The 16,208-nt window shown below is 40.5% G+C and overlaps 1 protein-coding gene across 1 annotated transcript in view; it reads left to right on the forward strand.

The window, feature by feature from the left end:
* The window catches only part of GLIS1 (GLIS family zinc finger 1), a 253,796-nt gene that overhangs the window by 86,372 nt on the left and 151,216 nt on the right, over nucleotides 1-16,208 (forward strand). Inside the window, exon 2 of the mRNA XM_063138817.1 lies at nucleotides 9,575-9,773. Coding sequence (XP_062994887.1) covers nucleotides 9,575-9,773 — 199 coding nt within the window. The remainder of the gene's footprint in view (nucleotides 1-9,574; nucleotides 9,774-16,208) is intronic.

A 16,208-nucleotide genomic window follows, 5' to 3' on the forward strand; every position in this document is an offset into this window, starting at 1 on the left:
CACAACTATGCCAGTCAGTGTTGACAATACTGGACTAGATGGACCAATGGTCTGACTCTGTATAAGGCAGTTTCCTATGTTCCACTTTCATGAGTAGTAAGTAGAAAAACCCATATTACCCAAATAGTTTGATTTAATTATTTTCTGAATATGACAATAGATCTACATAGATGTGGAATATTACACACACACACACACACACACACACACACACAGAGAGAGAGAGTAACCATGTGGGGATAGTTAAGGCACTGATGTGGGGACTTTTCAGCTAAGATTCAATTAGAAGTAGTCTGGAAGGCTTTAGGCCTGTTCGGCCTCCAGAATATCTGAATTTGTGTGAATTGATCTCTTGTCAGCATTCTTAGAGAATAGTTGGAGGAGTGCCCCTACTTTCCGCAAGCCACCTGCTTGCCTCGGCCTTAGCAGAGAAGCTGTCTGTGAGAAGTTGATAGAGAAAGGGAGGGGGTTTGCAGAAGGATCGCCCAGATTGAAGTATCATCTTGGGCTGAGCAGTGCCACCCGGTTTGGACAAGGGCATTGTTGAAAGGCCAGAATCTCCTGTCTGTCAAGTGATCTGGAAGTGGCCTACACCTCCTTTTTTAAGCTAGTGCAAAGGCAAGGAACCTTTGCTAGGAACATTTGCTGTGCATTCCTGGAAAACCTCCCTGTTTGGATCCATCATCGTCTGAGATTCTGGGGTGAGGTGGGGGCTTTGCACAAGCTCCCTCCTAAGTGGAGCTTTGGATTACTAAAATCTTGCCATGAAAAGTACTGTGGGGCTTTTCATATGCTTGAACTCTCATTTGCTGTGAATTGTGTGTCTTTGTTTGTCATCAGCTCGGTGCACCGGCAGACTGGGCTTGATAATTGATTGTTGGACCTTCTCTCCTCTGCCTGGAGTCATGCAGCGAGCAGTTGCTCATGGGAAAGCAGTGGCATGGAACTCCTTGCATCTGAGGGTTCACCTTTCCCCAAGATCTTGTTTAAACCTTGACCATTTTGCCTTTGAGTTACCTATGTATAATCCGAGGTTGGACTAGTTCTCATTGGGTGGTTTGTTAGACCTTCCAAGAATTTTCTCTTTTGATTGTCTGAGGGATAATGTCAGGAATCATCCCCCTTCCTTGTCCAGGTTTGGAACCCATGTGTGGATTGACCTTCCCTTGTGATCAGAATCATAGCGATAGCAATGGGGAAACTACGTTGATGGGGCTCTTGTCATGGTAGCAGTGATTAGCTTTTGACTGTTCTGGGAGCCTATAACTACTGACCATCAGCTATATGATTTCTGATAAAGCTTTGCCATGGAATTTCCTGCAATGAAGAAGTCTCATTGATTTGGGTGCACCATGTCAGTTTGCCAGAATATGTGCTTGCCTGAGGGACTGGGAAACATGGCAAGACATTTTGGACTTCAACTCCCAGCATTGCTTACTATTGGCCATGCTTGCAGGGGGCGTCTGGCAGTGGAAGTCCAAAAATATCTCACTATCTAGCTTTTGCCCACCCCTTATCTACACATAGTCTGGTGTGCATTGGTGGGAAATGTGTGCCCCTCCAAATGTTGCTGAACTACCACTTCTATCTGCCCCAGTCAATATGGACAATGGGAGATGAGGTAAAGCAACATCTGGAGAGTCACAGCTTCCCTATCTCTGGTCTACTTCTCTGCAAAATTAAGAAGACAATAGAATATGTTAAACTTTTGCAGAATTTTACAGGTTGATACTGAACAAGTTATTCAGCAAGAGTTTCCCCCTGAATTTCTGTAATTCTTCAGTTGTCCAGTTAAGCTTTGCTTTTACCCAAATAGAACAGCAAAGATTAAGATATTTTTGCTACCTTAATTTCCCCCTGCTCCCAATGACGTTGAGACCACCATTAACAGCAGGCAAAAATTAGTGCAGAATTGTTGCTCCCCCTGCTTCTGATCTACAAAAATGGTATAAATTTCCACATTGCAGACATGACTTCATTTTGACATTCTTTTCCCCCTCTTGCACAGAGAGCCTGTATAAACAAGCATTGGGGTTTGTTTTTAAAGGAGTAACTAAATTCTTCATCAAAATGTTGTTAGCTCTTTCGCTTATTTTTAATTCCCAACTTCACCAGCAATTCTGCATACGTTAATCCAGAGCTCATGTCTAATATCAGTATTCTCTGCAGAATCCATGCCTGCTTTAAACTGACTCCTCATTTCCAACTTGCCAGTATTTATTCTGATCTACTTTATGTTGGAGAGTGTGTATACACAACCAGGTCCCATCCAGCTTTCCTTGTGTGTACGTACACTAATGACTTCACCACACAGTGGGCCTTCACTTCACCTTAATTGCCCACAAGTGCACCATCTATACAGTCCATGCAATAGTAAGAATCAAGCTGTTTTCCTGCAAGACTATATACCTGCCTTTTAAAGGTACCTGTTTGATCCTGTTTCTAGTAAGCACATAAACAATGTACTGGGGACTGAAAGATAGGAATCCACTATGGTGTGCTTACTTCTGAAACTTGCTTCCACATCATCAGGGTTCCATCTGACCGCAGGAAAATCCAGAAATGATCCTTCACAAGGACCGCCTGAATTACATGGCCGTACCCATACCAACGCTCCACCTCTCTGGGAACTGGGGTGCTGCCATTGGTTCATACCATGCATTCTTACTATCATTGTTCTAGCATGCAATGTAGGCTAGCCAACCCACCTGGGAAACCAATTCAACAATTTCTGCCACCTCTTGGAACTCAACCATGTGAAAGCAATTGTTGGCAGCAGCTACACATCCATAAATGGATATAAATCAACCTGAAGTACTATGAAGTAGGGCTACAAAATTAAAAAAGAAAATGTCACCATGTAAAAAGTAGAGTTCCTTTGCCACCCGATCCATCTTTTTCCTACAGTAATCAGCAAAGTTTCATCTTTTGAAATTCTACTTCTTCAGCTTTTAAAAACACAGGAGGCCTAAAAAAGCACTACTAGAAGCAAGAAGAACTGGATGTGTTAGTATCAAGACATATCTTTACAATTACCATTGATGATTTTCTTGGTCCTGTCCATTAATGGATCAATGTTACTATTAATAAAAATCCAATGATACATAAAGTCTTGTTCTGAAAGGATACTGCATTGCTAGTTGCCAGTAAAAATGTTATTTTCTTTAGACATGTCATAGGTGCATTCTGTATGATGTCTCAAAGCAGCAAGAATAAGCAAATGACCTAGTTTGGCAGACACCACAAAAGCCACAAAAGCTCTGGGGATAGTTAAGTATGTCAGGCAAATATTTCAAACCTATCTTTGTTTTGAATGTGAGTCATTGCAGTTTTATGTGTCATTACAGCTATTTGTTCATTGTTCTTAATTAGGTAAAATTCTAAAGTGCTACAGCAAACCCTTGTCAAATCATTGCCTTTTCCATTCAGTTTCAATAGCTATGTTTAACAGTAACAACAGAAACTCTGTACACCACAACCCATTAAAAACTAAAACATCCTTCGGAAGCAAGAGTAATCACCACAGTGGTGATTTAGTTGTTTTTAATATCAGTGTCAGTCTGCAAACCACCATTGCCTTCTAGAGAAAACCTACACATTGCATACACGCAAATGCATGTAGTGAAGCCCTGAAATGTTTTTTAAAATGAAAAGTAGCCTCAGGAGGCTGCAATTTTGAGCGGAAGAGTACATATGGGGAAGGGGTGCTTAACCCTTTACTACTAGACATTTTTCTTCTCACAGTCATCCCACTCTCTGCGAGTTCCAGATTAATTACTGTTGTAAACATGCATCTGGAATGCTCTCTCTCTCTCTCTCTCTCTCTCTCTCTCTCTCTCTCTCTCTGTGTGTGTGTAAGTAATCATAGTGGGGCAGTGGGAGACAATTCTGAGTGGTCAAAAAGGTAAGCATTCTCCCCACTGCTGTTCTGCTCAAAATCACAGCTGCTGAGGTGTAGTTATTGTTTAAATAACAACAATAATACTATTTTCTTTTACAGGTGCATTTACATGTAAGATATACTTTGCCCTTTTGTATTTCCAGTTACATTTATGGCCATATCCCCAGCATGCTCTTAAGAAAAGTCCTTTTACATTTTTCTTTTTGAACTTGGGTGTAAAAAGTACCTGCATTGAATGACAAACTAAAAGTTACCTGCATTGGAAAGACAAAATATTGATTGTGAACAACTCACTGTAACGCATTTCTCCATTAAAATTTTGAACTTGGAGACAAAATTCTTATCTGAGTGCTGCTTCAATGTTAATTGAAATATAATATAATATAATATAATATAAAGCACTATGTTTGTATTCATTTACTTAGGTCCAGAAGTGTAAGTAATCTTTGGCCCTTTCTAACTCTAAGGATTCTCCCAGGAAAATAGAGGGATCATCCCTGCCTGCTCCCGGGATCCCCTGTGTGTCATTTGGATGCACAGGGATGATCCCATGATGATCCCAGGGAAAAAGACAGGTGTAGAAACGGCCTCTCTGGCAGATTGAAAGACTTAGTTTGCAACTTAATGCTAAGAATGTAAGGTGAGTCGTGCTGGATCAGACCAAGGGTACATCCAGTCCATCATTCTGTCCACACAGTGGCCAACCAGCTGTTGACCAGGAACCCACAAGTAGGATATGAGCACAACAGCACCCTTCTGCTACATTTTGTGGCAGCGAATTCTGTAGTTTAACTACGCACTATGCAAAGAAGTACTTTATCCTCCATGAATTTGTCCACCCCCCTTTAAAGCTATCCAAAGTGGTGTCCATCACTACATCTTGTAGAAGTGAATTCCATAGTTTAGTTATGTACTGTGTGAAGAAGGAATTCTTTTTATCTGCCCTAAAACTCCCACCAATCAAGCTTCATGGGATGACCCTGGGTTCTAGTATTTTGAGAGAGGGAGAAAAATGTCTCCCTATCCACATTCACAACACTGAGCATAATTGTGTTCACCTCTATCAAGTCTCCCCTTACCTCCATTTTTCCAAGCTAAACAATCCCTCCTGTTGTATCCTTCCCTCATAGGAGAGTTGTTCCAGCCCTTAATCACTTTAGTTGTCCTTTTCTGAACTTTTTCCAGCTCTACATTTTTAGGTATGGTGACCAGAACTGTACACTATTCTAAGTGTGGTCACATCATACATTTTTATAAAGGCAGTATGATATTGGCAGTTTTATTCTCAACTCCTTTTTAAATTATACCTAATATGCAGTTTGCCCTTTTTTTACAGCAGCCGCACACTGGATTTACATTTTCATTGAGCTGTCCCCCACAACCACAAGGTCACCCACATGTCTGGGAAAGGAACTTCACTAGTTTGCTTTCCGTTTCACAGAATCTTGGCTTAGCATTACATCTGACCTAAAGTTTTAAAACAAATTCTGGTTAGTTAAATAAGGCAGCTTCATAACACATGGTTTGAAGTCCTGTTTAGAAGTTGATCAGAGTTTGCTTTAAACCATGATCCCTGCTTTGTATGTTACACTAACAAGCTTTTGTGGAAAATGGTACTAAACTCTGCCACAGTCTTCTTCTTGGCAATGTAGGAGCAGAGGTCAAGGTAGTGCATGAGCCTGAGGCTTTGCTCAGGCTCAGTCCAGGCCTACATAGATAGAGCTAAGCCATGTTTTATTGTTTTGCGTGAACCAACGAGGGTATGTGTTTCTTGTATAAGGAATACTACAGTAGACTCACCTAAGCCTATGTCTTGGTTAGGGCTGCAGTTAATTGGCTCTGTTTTAGAAGAGGCATTTCCTCATTACTCTCACACAAGTGAATCCCTATTCTAGAATACCACTGGCTGCAACAGAGTGCTAAGCCATGAATGAGTTTTATCGTGCTTTTAAGTGCTTTTATATTTTTAATTGATGCATGTATATTGCACTCTGGGACTGTAAGGTGAAAGGGGGGGTATAAATCTAAATAATAAACACACATATACTTTCACCAATTAAAAGCAAAAAAACTATGGTCTTTCTACAAAACAACTATTTTAATATTGTTCGAATTTATGCAGAATTGATTAATTTGATTACTGAACTAAGATTTCTTAATTGGGTGACGGCCATAGCATTTATTCAAATGGGAGTTGAGACTCACTCTGCCACAATGCAACTGTGCCAAATGCATATTTGGAGTCTTGGCTTAATAATGGTATGTATAGATTATGAACTTAACAGATGGTAGGGTTTTGTACCATGTGCTTGCTTGGTCCACTGAATTACTGCAGATGCCATGTAAGTCCTCCCTCCCCCCACATGTGTGGTAAAGAAATATTGGTCAACACTTCCCACATGGTTGGACGGGTGTTTGCTGATGGGTCGTTTGATGAGTGGAGAAGGTCTGCCCCCAAGCTATAAAGATTCATAGATAGAATCTTCTTTTAAGAAACAGCTTGTCTTTCCTGCTGTTTCCATGTGGTTTTCAGATTTTGCAATGCCAAGTGTGGTTTATGTACTTTGAAAGATTTGAATACTTGCTCTTTCTTTTTTAAAAATAATTATTTCTGGTTGGGGGTGTTTGAGGGCTTTTTTTTTCTTTACCAAGAAGCCACACTGTGATCTCTCTGAAGTCATATTAGTTTGTGTGTTATAGAATGAGGGAACCGGGTGGAGTGTATGTATTCAATTTAGTTCAATGTAATAAAATGAACTTTTGGGTTTCTCTTTCGTCTTGTGGAGATAGTGCAGATGTGTGCTTATGTTGATAACAGAGGCTCCATTAAAAAGAAGAACAAAATTTTGTTGAATGAAGAAAAAAGGCCATTTAAAAGTATTGCATATTTATTTGGAAACTAGTTTAAACATCATCATTATCATTTTTTTGTAAACTTAAGGCAGCAAAAATAAAATAAACCATCAACTTCTGTGAACAATGAACTAGGAAGTGGTGATGAAACATGCCACAATGCATGAAGCGATAGGAAGGACTAACTTCCTTTCCTCATAGTGACAGAGTGAGTCAAAAAGTAGAGGTGGAGTAATTGCTCCTATATTCAAAAGTAGCCACAGTTGTTTGTATTATAGCACTTGAGCACGCATCTAAGAAATATGCAAAGTTTTCCACTTTTCCCATATGGTGAGTTGGTTGTATTTACCAAGATTCAGAGATGTTTGGCTAAAGTGTCATCTACATCACTCCCTCATATATGAAAATTGGAGCTCCTTAACCATTCTAACAGAATTAATTGCATAGTTTGACTTGATATTTACTCACTATTCACCTTTCAATTCTAATGACACTTTTCTCATGAATGGATTATACATGAATCCAAATATCAAGCAAATTGTTATGATTAGTCCATCATCTGAGTCCATCACCTGAGACACTAACTTAGTTGAATAGAAATATTTGACAGTGGTGCATCTAAGGCCTTAGCTAGCCCTAAGGATTATCCCAGGCAAATGGAGGGGTCGTCCCCGCCTGCTCCTGGGATCCCCTGTGTGTCATTTGGATGCACAGGGATGCTCCCTGGACAATCCCGGGATATAGGCATCGTCTAGCCATGATCTAAGTTTACTTTGTTATATGTCCATTTGAATAAAGCAGGAACTACAAACCTGTTTCCTATGGAACTGAGCAGTACAGAAGCAATAGTAAGGTCAGAGTCTGAAATTAACACCAAGAATGCAAAGCTATAGTAATCTTATACTGCTATATTAAACATCTTAAAATGAAAGGAAAGTGAAGCCTTCCAGTTCGTAAAGAAAATCCAAGGTTAAACTTTGAGACCCACTTTCTATTACACTAATCTGGAAAATAAGGCACAGTTTGGTTTTGTTAAATTTACTGTCTTTAAACTAAGATTAGCTCTTAATGTAAAATTTTGAATTATTGTGATTTTCTTGAAATGAAACTGGATATTGAGTACAAAACATGGAGACTTGTTCTATTCATCTTTTATTGGTAAGCTTCAGTATGTAGGTTAAAAGTCCCCCTGACACCATTGAAAGAGGAAATATAGTCCCAGTTCTGTAAAATACCCCATTTTCCTGCCAGCAGTGTTAGGAGAGTACAGAAGCTGGAAGTAAACGGAATTCACATAATTTTGAATTGACTTATTTAGTTGCTAGATTTATTTATTTCTAATTAAAACTAATATAAGCTGAATGTGTTCTTACCCTCCCTAGCCCCCTCCCCCCGGTGTGTGTGTGTGTGTGTTTGTTCCTGGACACAATGCAATGTTTTGTTGTCATGACCTGACTGTCATTGTTGTAACTGCCATATAGTTAGCACATTCTTAATGGCAACTTGGCAAGAGGACAAGTGCCACTGAGACTATGGCCATGGCTACACTAAGCCTATATCCCGGGATCATCCCAAATGACACACAGGGGATACCGGGAGCAGGCAAGGATGACCCCTCCATTTGCCTGGGATAATCCTTAGGTCTAGCTAAGCCTATGTGCATCAAGGGAGGAATCAAAATAATTTAATTAGGAGTGGATCCCTGTCTTAACACACACTTCTTTTTAAAAACTGTTCTGATAAAGAATACATTTTCTAAAATACATTTTTTATTAGTGTGGTTTATTATCAATTATATTTGCTGCATTTCTCTTGCTCAGATACTAATACTATTTTGAAACTGTAATGGATATAGTTACTAGAGCATAGTACTTGGGCTCATCTCTAAACCATCCTTTATTCTTCAGAACTAGCGTGTAGCTCAGTTAAACAATTGTCAGGGGGTTACAGACCAAATTCTACATAAGGGTTGGCGAAGAAATGTCAATGTAGTTTTTGCTTATATTTTTGAACAGTGCCCTGAATATTAGGAACCAGGTTATATATACACCATCCTACAATGAGTTAAAATCCAGGAAGCTTGGTAAAGCCATCTATAACCCCAGTTTTTGTAACGAGACTGAAAATGGTTTTGTTCCATCTGGGCTGGCCATTCTGTTGCTTTCAGCATCGGGCAAGAAGGAACTGTTGCTGAAAACCTCTAAAACGGGCCAATGTTCACATGTAGTAGAAGTCAGTAAAAATGGCTTCCATCCAGCACACAAACGAGAGTGCTCAAGTCCCACTGGTTTTAATTATATCCATTAAAGGCCAAAGGACTGAAGCACAGTTAATTGCATACTACATTTTTTCAGGGTTGCACAAACCATCTTTACATTTTTAATTGTTCTCATTTTTTATATATTAAAAATAGTAATGCTTCTGCCTTTGACTTACTTAAGAGTTTTGCCAAGGTTGGATCCACAAGGTCTGAACTGTTTATTGTTTTGCAAAACTCTTATCTACTCATATTGCTTGGTAGATGGGGTTTTGCACTGTCCTGTTTCCTCTTCCCCTAGTAAAAACAAAATCTCTGAAATGTTATCATTTTTCACACTACAATATAATTTGAAAAAACCAGTGGCAATAAATCATAATGGATAATTCCTTTGGAATTGGATCATGATTAAGTTGTTACTCTTTGCATTCTCTCTCTGATTTCATGAAGCTGGCTGCCAATTCTAGATGGAACATACTGAGGGGAATACAGGAGATACAGCAACACTCTTGTTGACGAGCTCATCTTTATGTTTTTTCTTCCACCTCTCCTTTCTTTAATAGTGAATGGTGGCTACAGTCATTGCAATTTGATATCTGAGAAGAATAACGTGATGGACGTGGAGATGACAAATAGCTTGGGGTCCATGTGTAGACAGAACCTGCTCATCCACTCAGGAAACTCGCTTAACCGAGACCACCCTTTGCCTTGTGAAAGACTCCTACATGTTAGTCACCTGAACTTATCTCGCTCAGACACAAGGTATTGTTTTCAGCTTTGATTGCTTTATGTACTCTCTCATTTAAGTTGTCCCGTTCCTCTGGAGTATGGTCAGGGAATTGCAGACTGTCCCCTTTCTCCAGGTTGAGTTTGTCTGGAATGGCACTTCGTTAGGGCAATGAGAAAATGGTAAAATAATTCCTGAACCAGTATCTCCCCAAAGATGATATGATAAGCTACTATCTAGTCAATGGCAAGAGAACACAAACAAAATACCCCCGCAAATCTTACTTTCTTTAAAATTGGGAAGGGCTTTGGTATGAAGAACAATTTACATATTTCAGTAAAAAGTGCATCATTGGTATTTGCTTTTAAGACTTCGGTATGAAAATTGCACATCTGATTTGATATACTTTATTTTCATTATATTAATGGCAGGTTCATATTCAGATCTTTGTACTTTATCAATTATAGGAAATTTTTTATTCTTTACCAAGTTTTAAATCAGTTGCCTTTCTGAGCAGATGTGCTAGTTATGAAAAAAAAATCTCTATCCAGTATCTGGTCAAAATCCAGTGTTGTTTGCCAGGATTTTTCCCATCTCCCTCCTCCCTTGCAGCCCCCTGTACCCTTGCATCCTCCCAAAATCTGCACCAGGGGGTCTACCAGAGCAGATTTTGAGGGCAGGTGGCAGCAGGGGAAAAGGGCAATAGCCTCTCTCCCTGTTCCACTGCTGAAATCCATTCAGTTAGTGAGAGGGGTTAATTGGATACAACCCATTGCTTTTTGCCAAGCCTTAACTTCTTTGAGAATCTGAAGGGGAAACCCCTTTTCAAAATTGTACGTTTTATCTGAAATATTTTGATTAATATGTGCTCGTGGTCTAGAATCATCTAATCCAAATTTTCATTGAGACAACATGAGGAAACAAGGACTCTTAACGCAGTCATGGAAATGTTGCTGTTTTCATTTTATTATATATGTTTGTTAACTGCATCTTGACCTCATTACGAATCCACATGGTGCTTACTGCTAACAAGCTGGTTTTATTCTGTCACTGAAGACAATTATGATGCAAAGATAATTGGGTCTGGAGCAAACAAAAGGAGGAAGAGAAGACCCTGCTTAGATCTTTTCAGGAGCTTTTTGAAAAATCCATAATGAGGAAATGACAGATGCCTGTATTCAGGGGATCATAGTACTCACTTACGAAATATGAACTCCTTACAATTCTGTCTCAGGGAAGATTCCCAGAACAACACAGGATTATATGCCACAGAACATGAGAGAGAGACTATTGTGATATAAAGCAGCAGGTGACTGAGGTAATTCCCTTTACTCCTAAAGCTTGGCCTACATTATGCAGGTTTTGCCATTTTCTCAGTAACTCGAACAATGTACGATGTACATCAGTGTATCTCAGAGGTCCTATGGTTTATTTATTTGCTTGCTTGCCTTTGTTACCTCAAATAATTTTATGTTTCTGCACACATATTAGGAGTCACTCACTGATGTTATCCCACATTCTTGTGGTACTTTAAAAGCTCCCCCTCCCACAGTCCACTAGTTAGCTTTGTAAACTACCAACGGCTCAAACTGCCCTCAACATAAGATATTATGAAATTGGTGAGTAGATAGGACTCTTCCAAATGCATGTAGGAACTGTTGAATGAGACTTGACTACTGCTATGGCCAAATGGTTTGGTGTCAGTTCATTGGAAACCAGTAAGCCAGTTTCAGGTGGGCAATTGGTTTCACATGTAGCTTCTGCAGTTTATTTGTCGGTGTCCAGCTTGGCTCCCAATTCCTTCATCCTCATTCATTTGGATTGTGGACATTTTATGAGTTCTAAGCTTGGCCATTTTTCATACAGACCTATCCAAGGACTAGGAATGGTCAGTTTCTATTAGCATGATAGCTGCTCTACTAATGGACTTTATTTTGTGGAATAATAGTTTTCAGGGGCATTGGCACAGTGGTTCCAGGGGCATTTGCCACCATATTGCCAGCACTGCTTCCCCTTTACAGATGATATGAAGTAAATGAAATGGTGAAGTCAACATAGGTGGCTTTTGACACCTTGCAAAGCTGACCAACTGTGCCAGTGTGGTGGTAAAAGCAAAGGAGATTTTGTTGTTGTTTCCTCTGTACTATTTGTTTGGGTTTGTGGAGATGTTGGGTTAGGGCCTGGGGGATGAACCAGGAGGTATTGGTAACTTCAGGCAAGCAACAGGTGCCAGGCAGTACATGACCTAGGAGATGCAACTCTGTCAAGAACTAGTCCTCAGCTGAGATCAAGTACCAGAGCAGGCATCATGACTATGCAAGACTTGCCACTGGGCAGTGAATAGGAAAGTTCTTAAAAGGACAGAACATTGGCTTGGAGTGTATTCTCAATATGCTTTTTTATTTGGGAGATTATGGTGGAAAATGTATTGAGAGTCAGTGTATTGTAGTGGATAGAGTGTTGGACTGTGGAAACCTGGTTCTAGTTCCAAATATACCATGAATCTTTCTGGGTGACTTTGGGCCACTCACTGACTGTCAGCCTAACCTATCTCACAAGGTTGTTATGAGGATAAAATGGAGACCATGTAAGCTGCCTTGGGTTTCTGGTAAGCAGGAAAAAAGTAGGATATAAATGTAGTAGCAGTAGCAGTCATCATAATAATCATGTTTTCGGTTGTTGTTGTTATATTATTAAGGAAGAGGCCACAGTCACTGGCCACAGAGGTTGAACTGGATATTTCACAAGGAAGTCTAAAAGAGTTATGATGATAGATTTCTCCAAAGGTTTTCTCTATGGCATTCCAAAGAGAATGATTCTGTACCTTCCTGTTTCCTTCGGTTTCTGGCCATAATTGTACAAGGGTTTGACACTGGATATCCTCAGTAAACTCAAGGCCAGGCATAGAGCTGTATTTTTACTTTAATCCAGGAGAGGGCAAACTCTTTTGTTCAGGGAGCCAGATTTTTCCTGTACCAAGCCTGGTGGGCTGAGCCCTCTCCCATGACATCTTTTGGTGCCACCCTCACCTACTATTTTTCCATGCAGAGAGAGGCATGGAAATCCATGCCAGTCTCTGCACTTAAAGTAACGTGGCTCCTGCAGGCGCTGGCTGAGTTGAGCGGATCCTTCCCACCCTGCTTATGTTCTAATTGGGGAAGGGACTTGACCGGCACTTGCAGGAGCTGGCTCCTGTAAATATCAGCTGAGTCAAGTAGCTGCTTCCCACACCACTCACATTTATTTATTTATTTATTTATTTATTACATTTTGATATTGCCCAATAGCCAGAGCTCTCTGGGCAGTTCACACAAATTAAAACCATCCAAAATATGGAGCAAACAGTATAAAAACATGATGTAAAATACAATATAGAAACACAACCAGGATAAAATCCAATCAGGAGAGTGACTCAGCTAAGACTTGCAGGAGCTGGGTCCTGCAAGCCCTGGCCAAGTGGTACGGGGAATCCCCATGTCAGGTCTGATCAGAGATAAATATGGGGATTCCCCTCTGCTCATGGGGAAGGGCTTGGGGAAGGCATGGGTGGGGCCTATGGTGGGTGCTCAACCTGCATCTTAAAACTTGGGTCTGTAACTTTGGGATGCTCCTAGAATAGATACTGCAGCAGTGGCATCTGTGAAACACCGTCTAGTGATGAGGCTACAGCTCTTACCCTGTAAGATGGACCTAATCATCACATTGATACCTTTGACCAAGGCTAGGCTAATGCAATGTGCTTTATCTCGATTGATCATAAGCCTCATCTGACAAAGGGTACTTCTCTCCTAGCAGCAATAGATTATCAGAATCCTGTAATACTGGTATTACAGTGCCTGCAGTGGTTTTCTCTTGTATTGCATACACAATTCTGGTGCTGGTTTAAACCTGTAAATGGCTCACAGGACTGACTCTTCTGTATGTCTTAATGCAATCTCCACAGGTTAGCTGAGAATGTCTTCTGATGCTACCAGTTACAGGACCAATGCATGTATTACCTTTGCAGTGTAGATACCTGTTTCCATTTGGATGGATTTTTTATCTGTGTTGGCTTTGATCACTAGGTTATGATGATTGGATTCATCATATTTCATGATATATCAATCTGCTTATACTCAGTCTAAGTATTTAGAGTTGGATGGAGGACCGTACAGCTAAAGCAATGAAATTATGTCCTAGGTTACTTCCCTCTTTACTTGAGGTGAGGCCCTCAGTTGCATTTCCCCATGATTTTGACAATTGTGCCTGAAACCTGCCCTGTAACACATGCATATAGGAATACAGTCTTACGCTACATGATAAGGCAACATGAATTTTGCAAGCAGAAGTATGTCAATGAAGGAAGCATGCAGGGAAACATCATTGTAAAGTGGAACTAGATGTGACAGTGGCAGACCGATGCTTCTGGATGCAAGTTGCTGCCAATCAATAAAGTGGTAACGTTGGAAAGTTTCAGGCTAGAAGTGTTGGGTGGGAGCAAGGTTCTGAACCTCTGCTTTCTACTTTCCCCTTTGTGAACACCAACTCACAGGCCGTCCCATTCATCTCAACTAGGCTGAGTGTAGGATGCATGAATTGGGTAAAATCTATGATTCAAAAATGTTTTGGCAGATTGTGTCGGGCGCCTTATTATTATTATTATTATTTTTATTTATTTATTTATTTATTTATTTATATAGCACCATCAATGTACATGGTGCTGTACAGAGTAAAACAGTAAATAGCAAGACCCTGCCGCATATCCAACTGCCAAGCACCTAGTTGCACAATTCCAGCTCAGGTCTGGGAGGATCATTTCAGAGCCATTTTTACTGACCCAGACACTATACAATCAGCTCAGGCCGATATGCAGGATGTCACTTTCTCCTCCCTCCCCCCCTGGAATTCGGTTTCTAAGGAGGAAGTGATTGAATTAATCCAACAACTTAAAGGGGGTAAGGCACCTGGCATAGATTTTATCCCTGCTGATTTTATTAAAATCAATCAGGATTGGTGGGCCCCTCTGTTAGCCGCCCTTTTTACTGTTATAAATCAATCTGGCAAAATCCCTGACAGTTGGAGACACGCAATTGTGGTTCCGATATACAAAAAGGGACACCCAAAGGACCCTGGGAATTTTAGACCTATTAGCCTGCTCTCAATAATAGGCAAGATCTATGCTCGATTTCTATCTAATAGACTAACTGACATCCTCGAGGCCAATAATGTTGTCACGGAGGCCCAAGCTGCCTTTAGAAAGAATCACTCCACCTCTGATCATGGTCTGATTCTTTTTCACTTAGCGGAGAAACATCTTAAATTTCTACGTAGCAAACTGTTTGTTGCCTTCATGGATCTGAAGTTCGCTTTCGACTCCATCCCTAGAACTAAACTATGGGAGAAATTAGATAAGATCCTGGTGGACAAAAGACTTCTTAATCTTATAATGGTTTTATACAGCGACAGCAGGATGCGAGTTAGATGTGGCACACAGGGACAGCTTTCAAATGAAATTCTTATGTCTAGAGGAGTAAGACAGGGCTGTATCCTTGCACCTACGCTATTTAACTTATACATAAATGATATTGAGGAGGCCCTGTCTGACCATGAAGGACACTTGCCCAAACTTGGCGCAAGGAAAATTCCTATTTTACTTTACGCAGACAATGCTGTTATTCTCTCCCGCTCTAGACCTGGTTTGAAACATCTTTTAATGAAATTTTCCAACTTCTGTTTGACCAATGATCTGAAAATTAATTTTGAGGAATCTAAAGTCATGGTCTTTGAAAATAGATTTTCTCAGCGTCGGTGGTCCCTTGATGGGCATATCCTGGAACAGGTGAAAAATTTCTCCTACCTGGGGCTGCTATTCCATCATACCCTGTCCTGGAGTGCCCATAGATCGACCACCCTTAACAAAGCTTCAGTCAGTTCAGCCGCAATAACATGCTTTTTCTTTTCTAAAGGAGGAATGTTTATACCATCTGCCATCAAAGTGTTTAATGCCAAGTCTGCAGCCCAGCTTCTATATGCCTCCAACATCTGGATAGGGGGATTAACATCTGAGATAGATAGGCTACAGACAAGGTTTTTGACGACCCTTCTTCAACTCCCAAAGTGTGTCCCTAATTCGGTACTTTTGTTGGAAACTGGGGAAAGCTCTCTCTCACTTAGGGCTTGGTGGTCTGCCTTAAAATTTTGGATGGAAGTTAGTCTTTTTGGGAGGGGCTCAGGTCTGCTTCCATGTCTGTCTCAGGACAACTATGTGAATAGTTGTTCCAAGCTTCTTGCCAAGAAGGCAGCTTCAATCGGTCTCTCCTCTTCCCTCCTCCTTAATCTGGGCTTGAATTTTGCTATGAAATCTGTTAAACAAAGACTGTGGGATATAGCCTTCTGCGACTTATGCGCTCGCTCTTATGTTTCCTGCTCTCCCAGTGCATTGCATGTTCATTACGTTGGGCCTCTTCAGCTGGCTGACTATCTAAAGAACC

The sequence above is a fragment of the Elgaria multicarinata genome, chromosome 1 (assembly GCF_023053635.1).
Source record: "Elgaria multicarinata webbii isolate HBS135686 ecotype San Diego chromosome 1, rElgMul1.1.pri, whole genome shotgun sequence".
Classification (NCBI taxonomy): domain Eukaryota; kingdom Metazoa; phylum Chordata; class Lepidosauria; order Squamata; family Anguidae; genus Elgaria; species Elgaria multicarinata.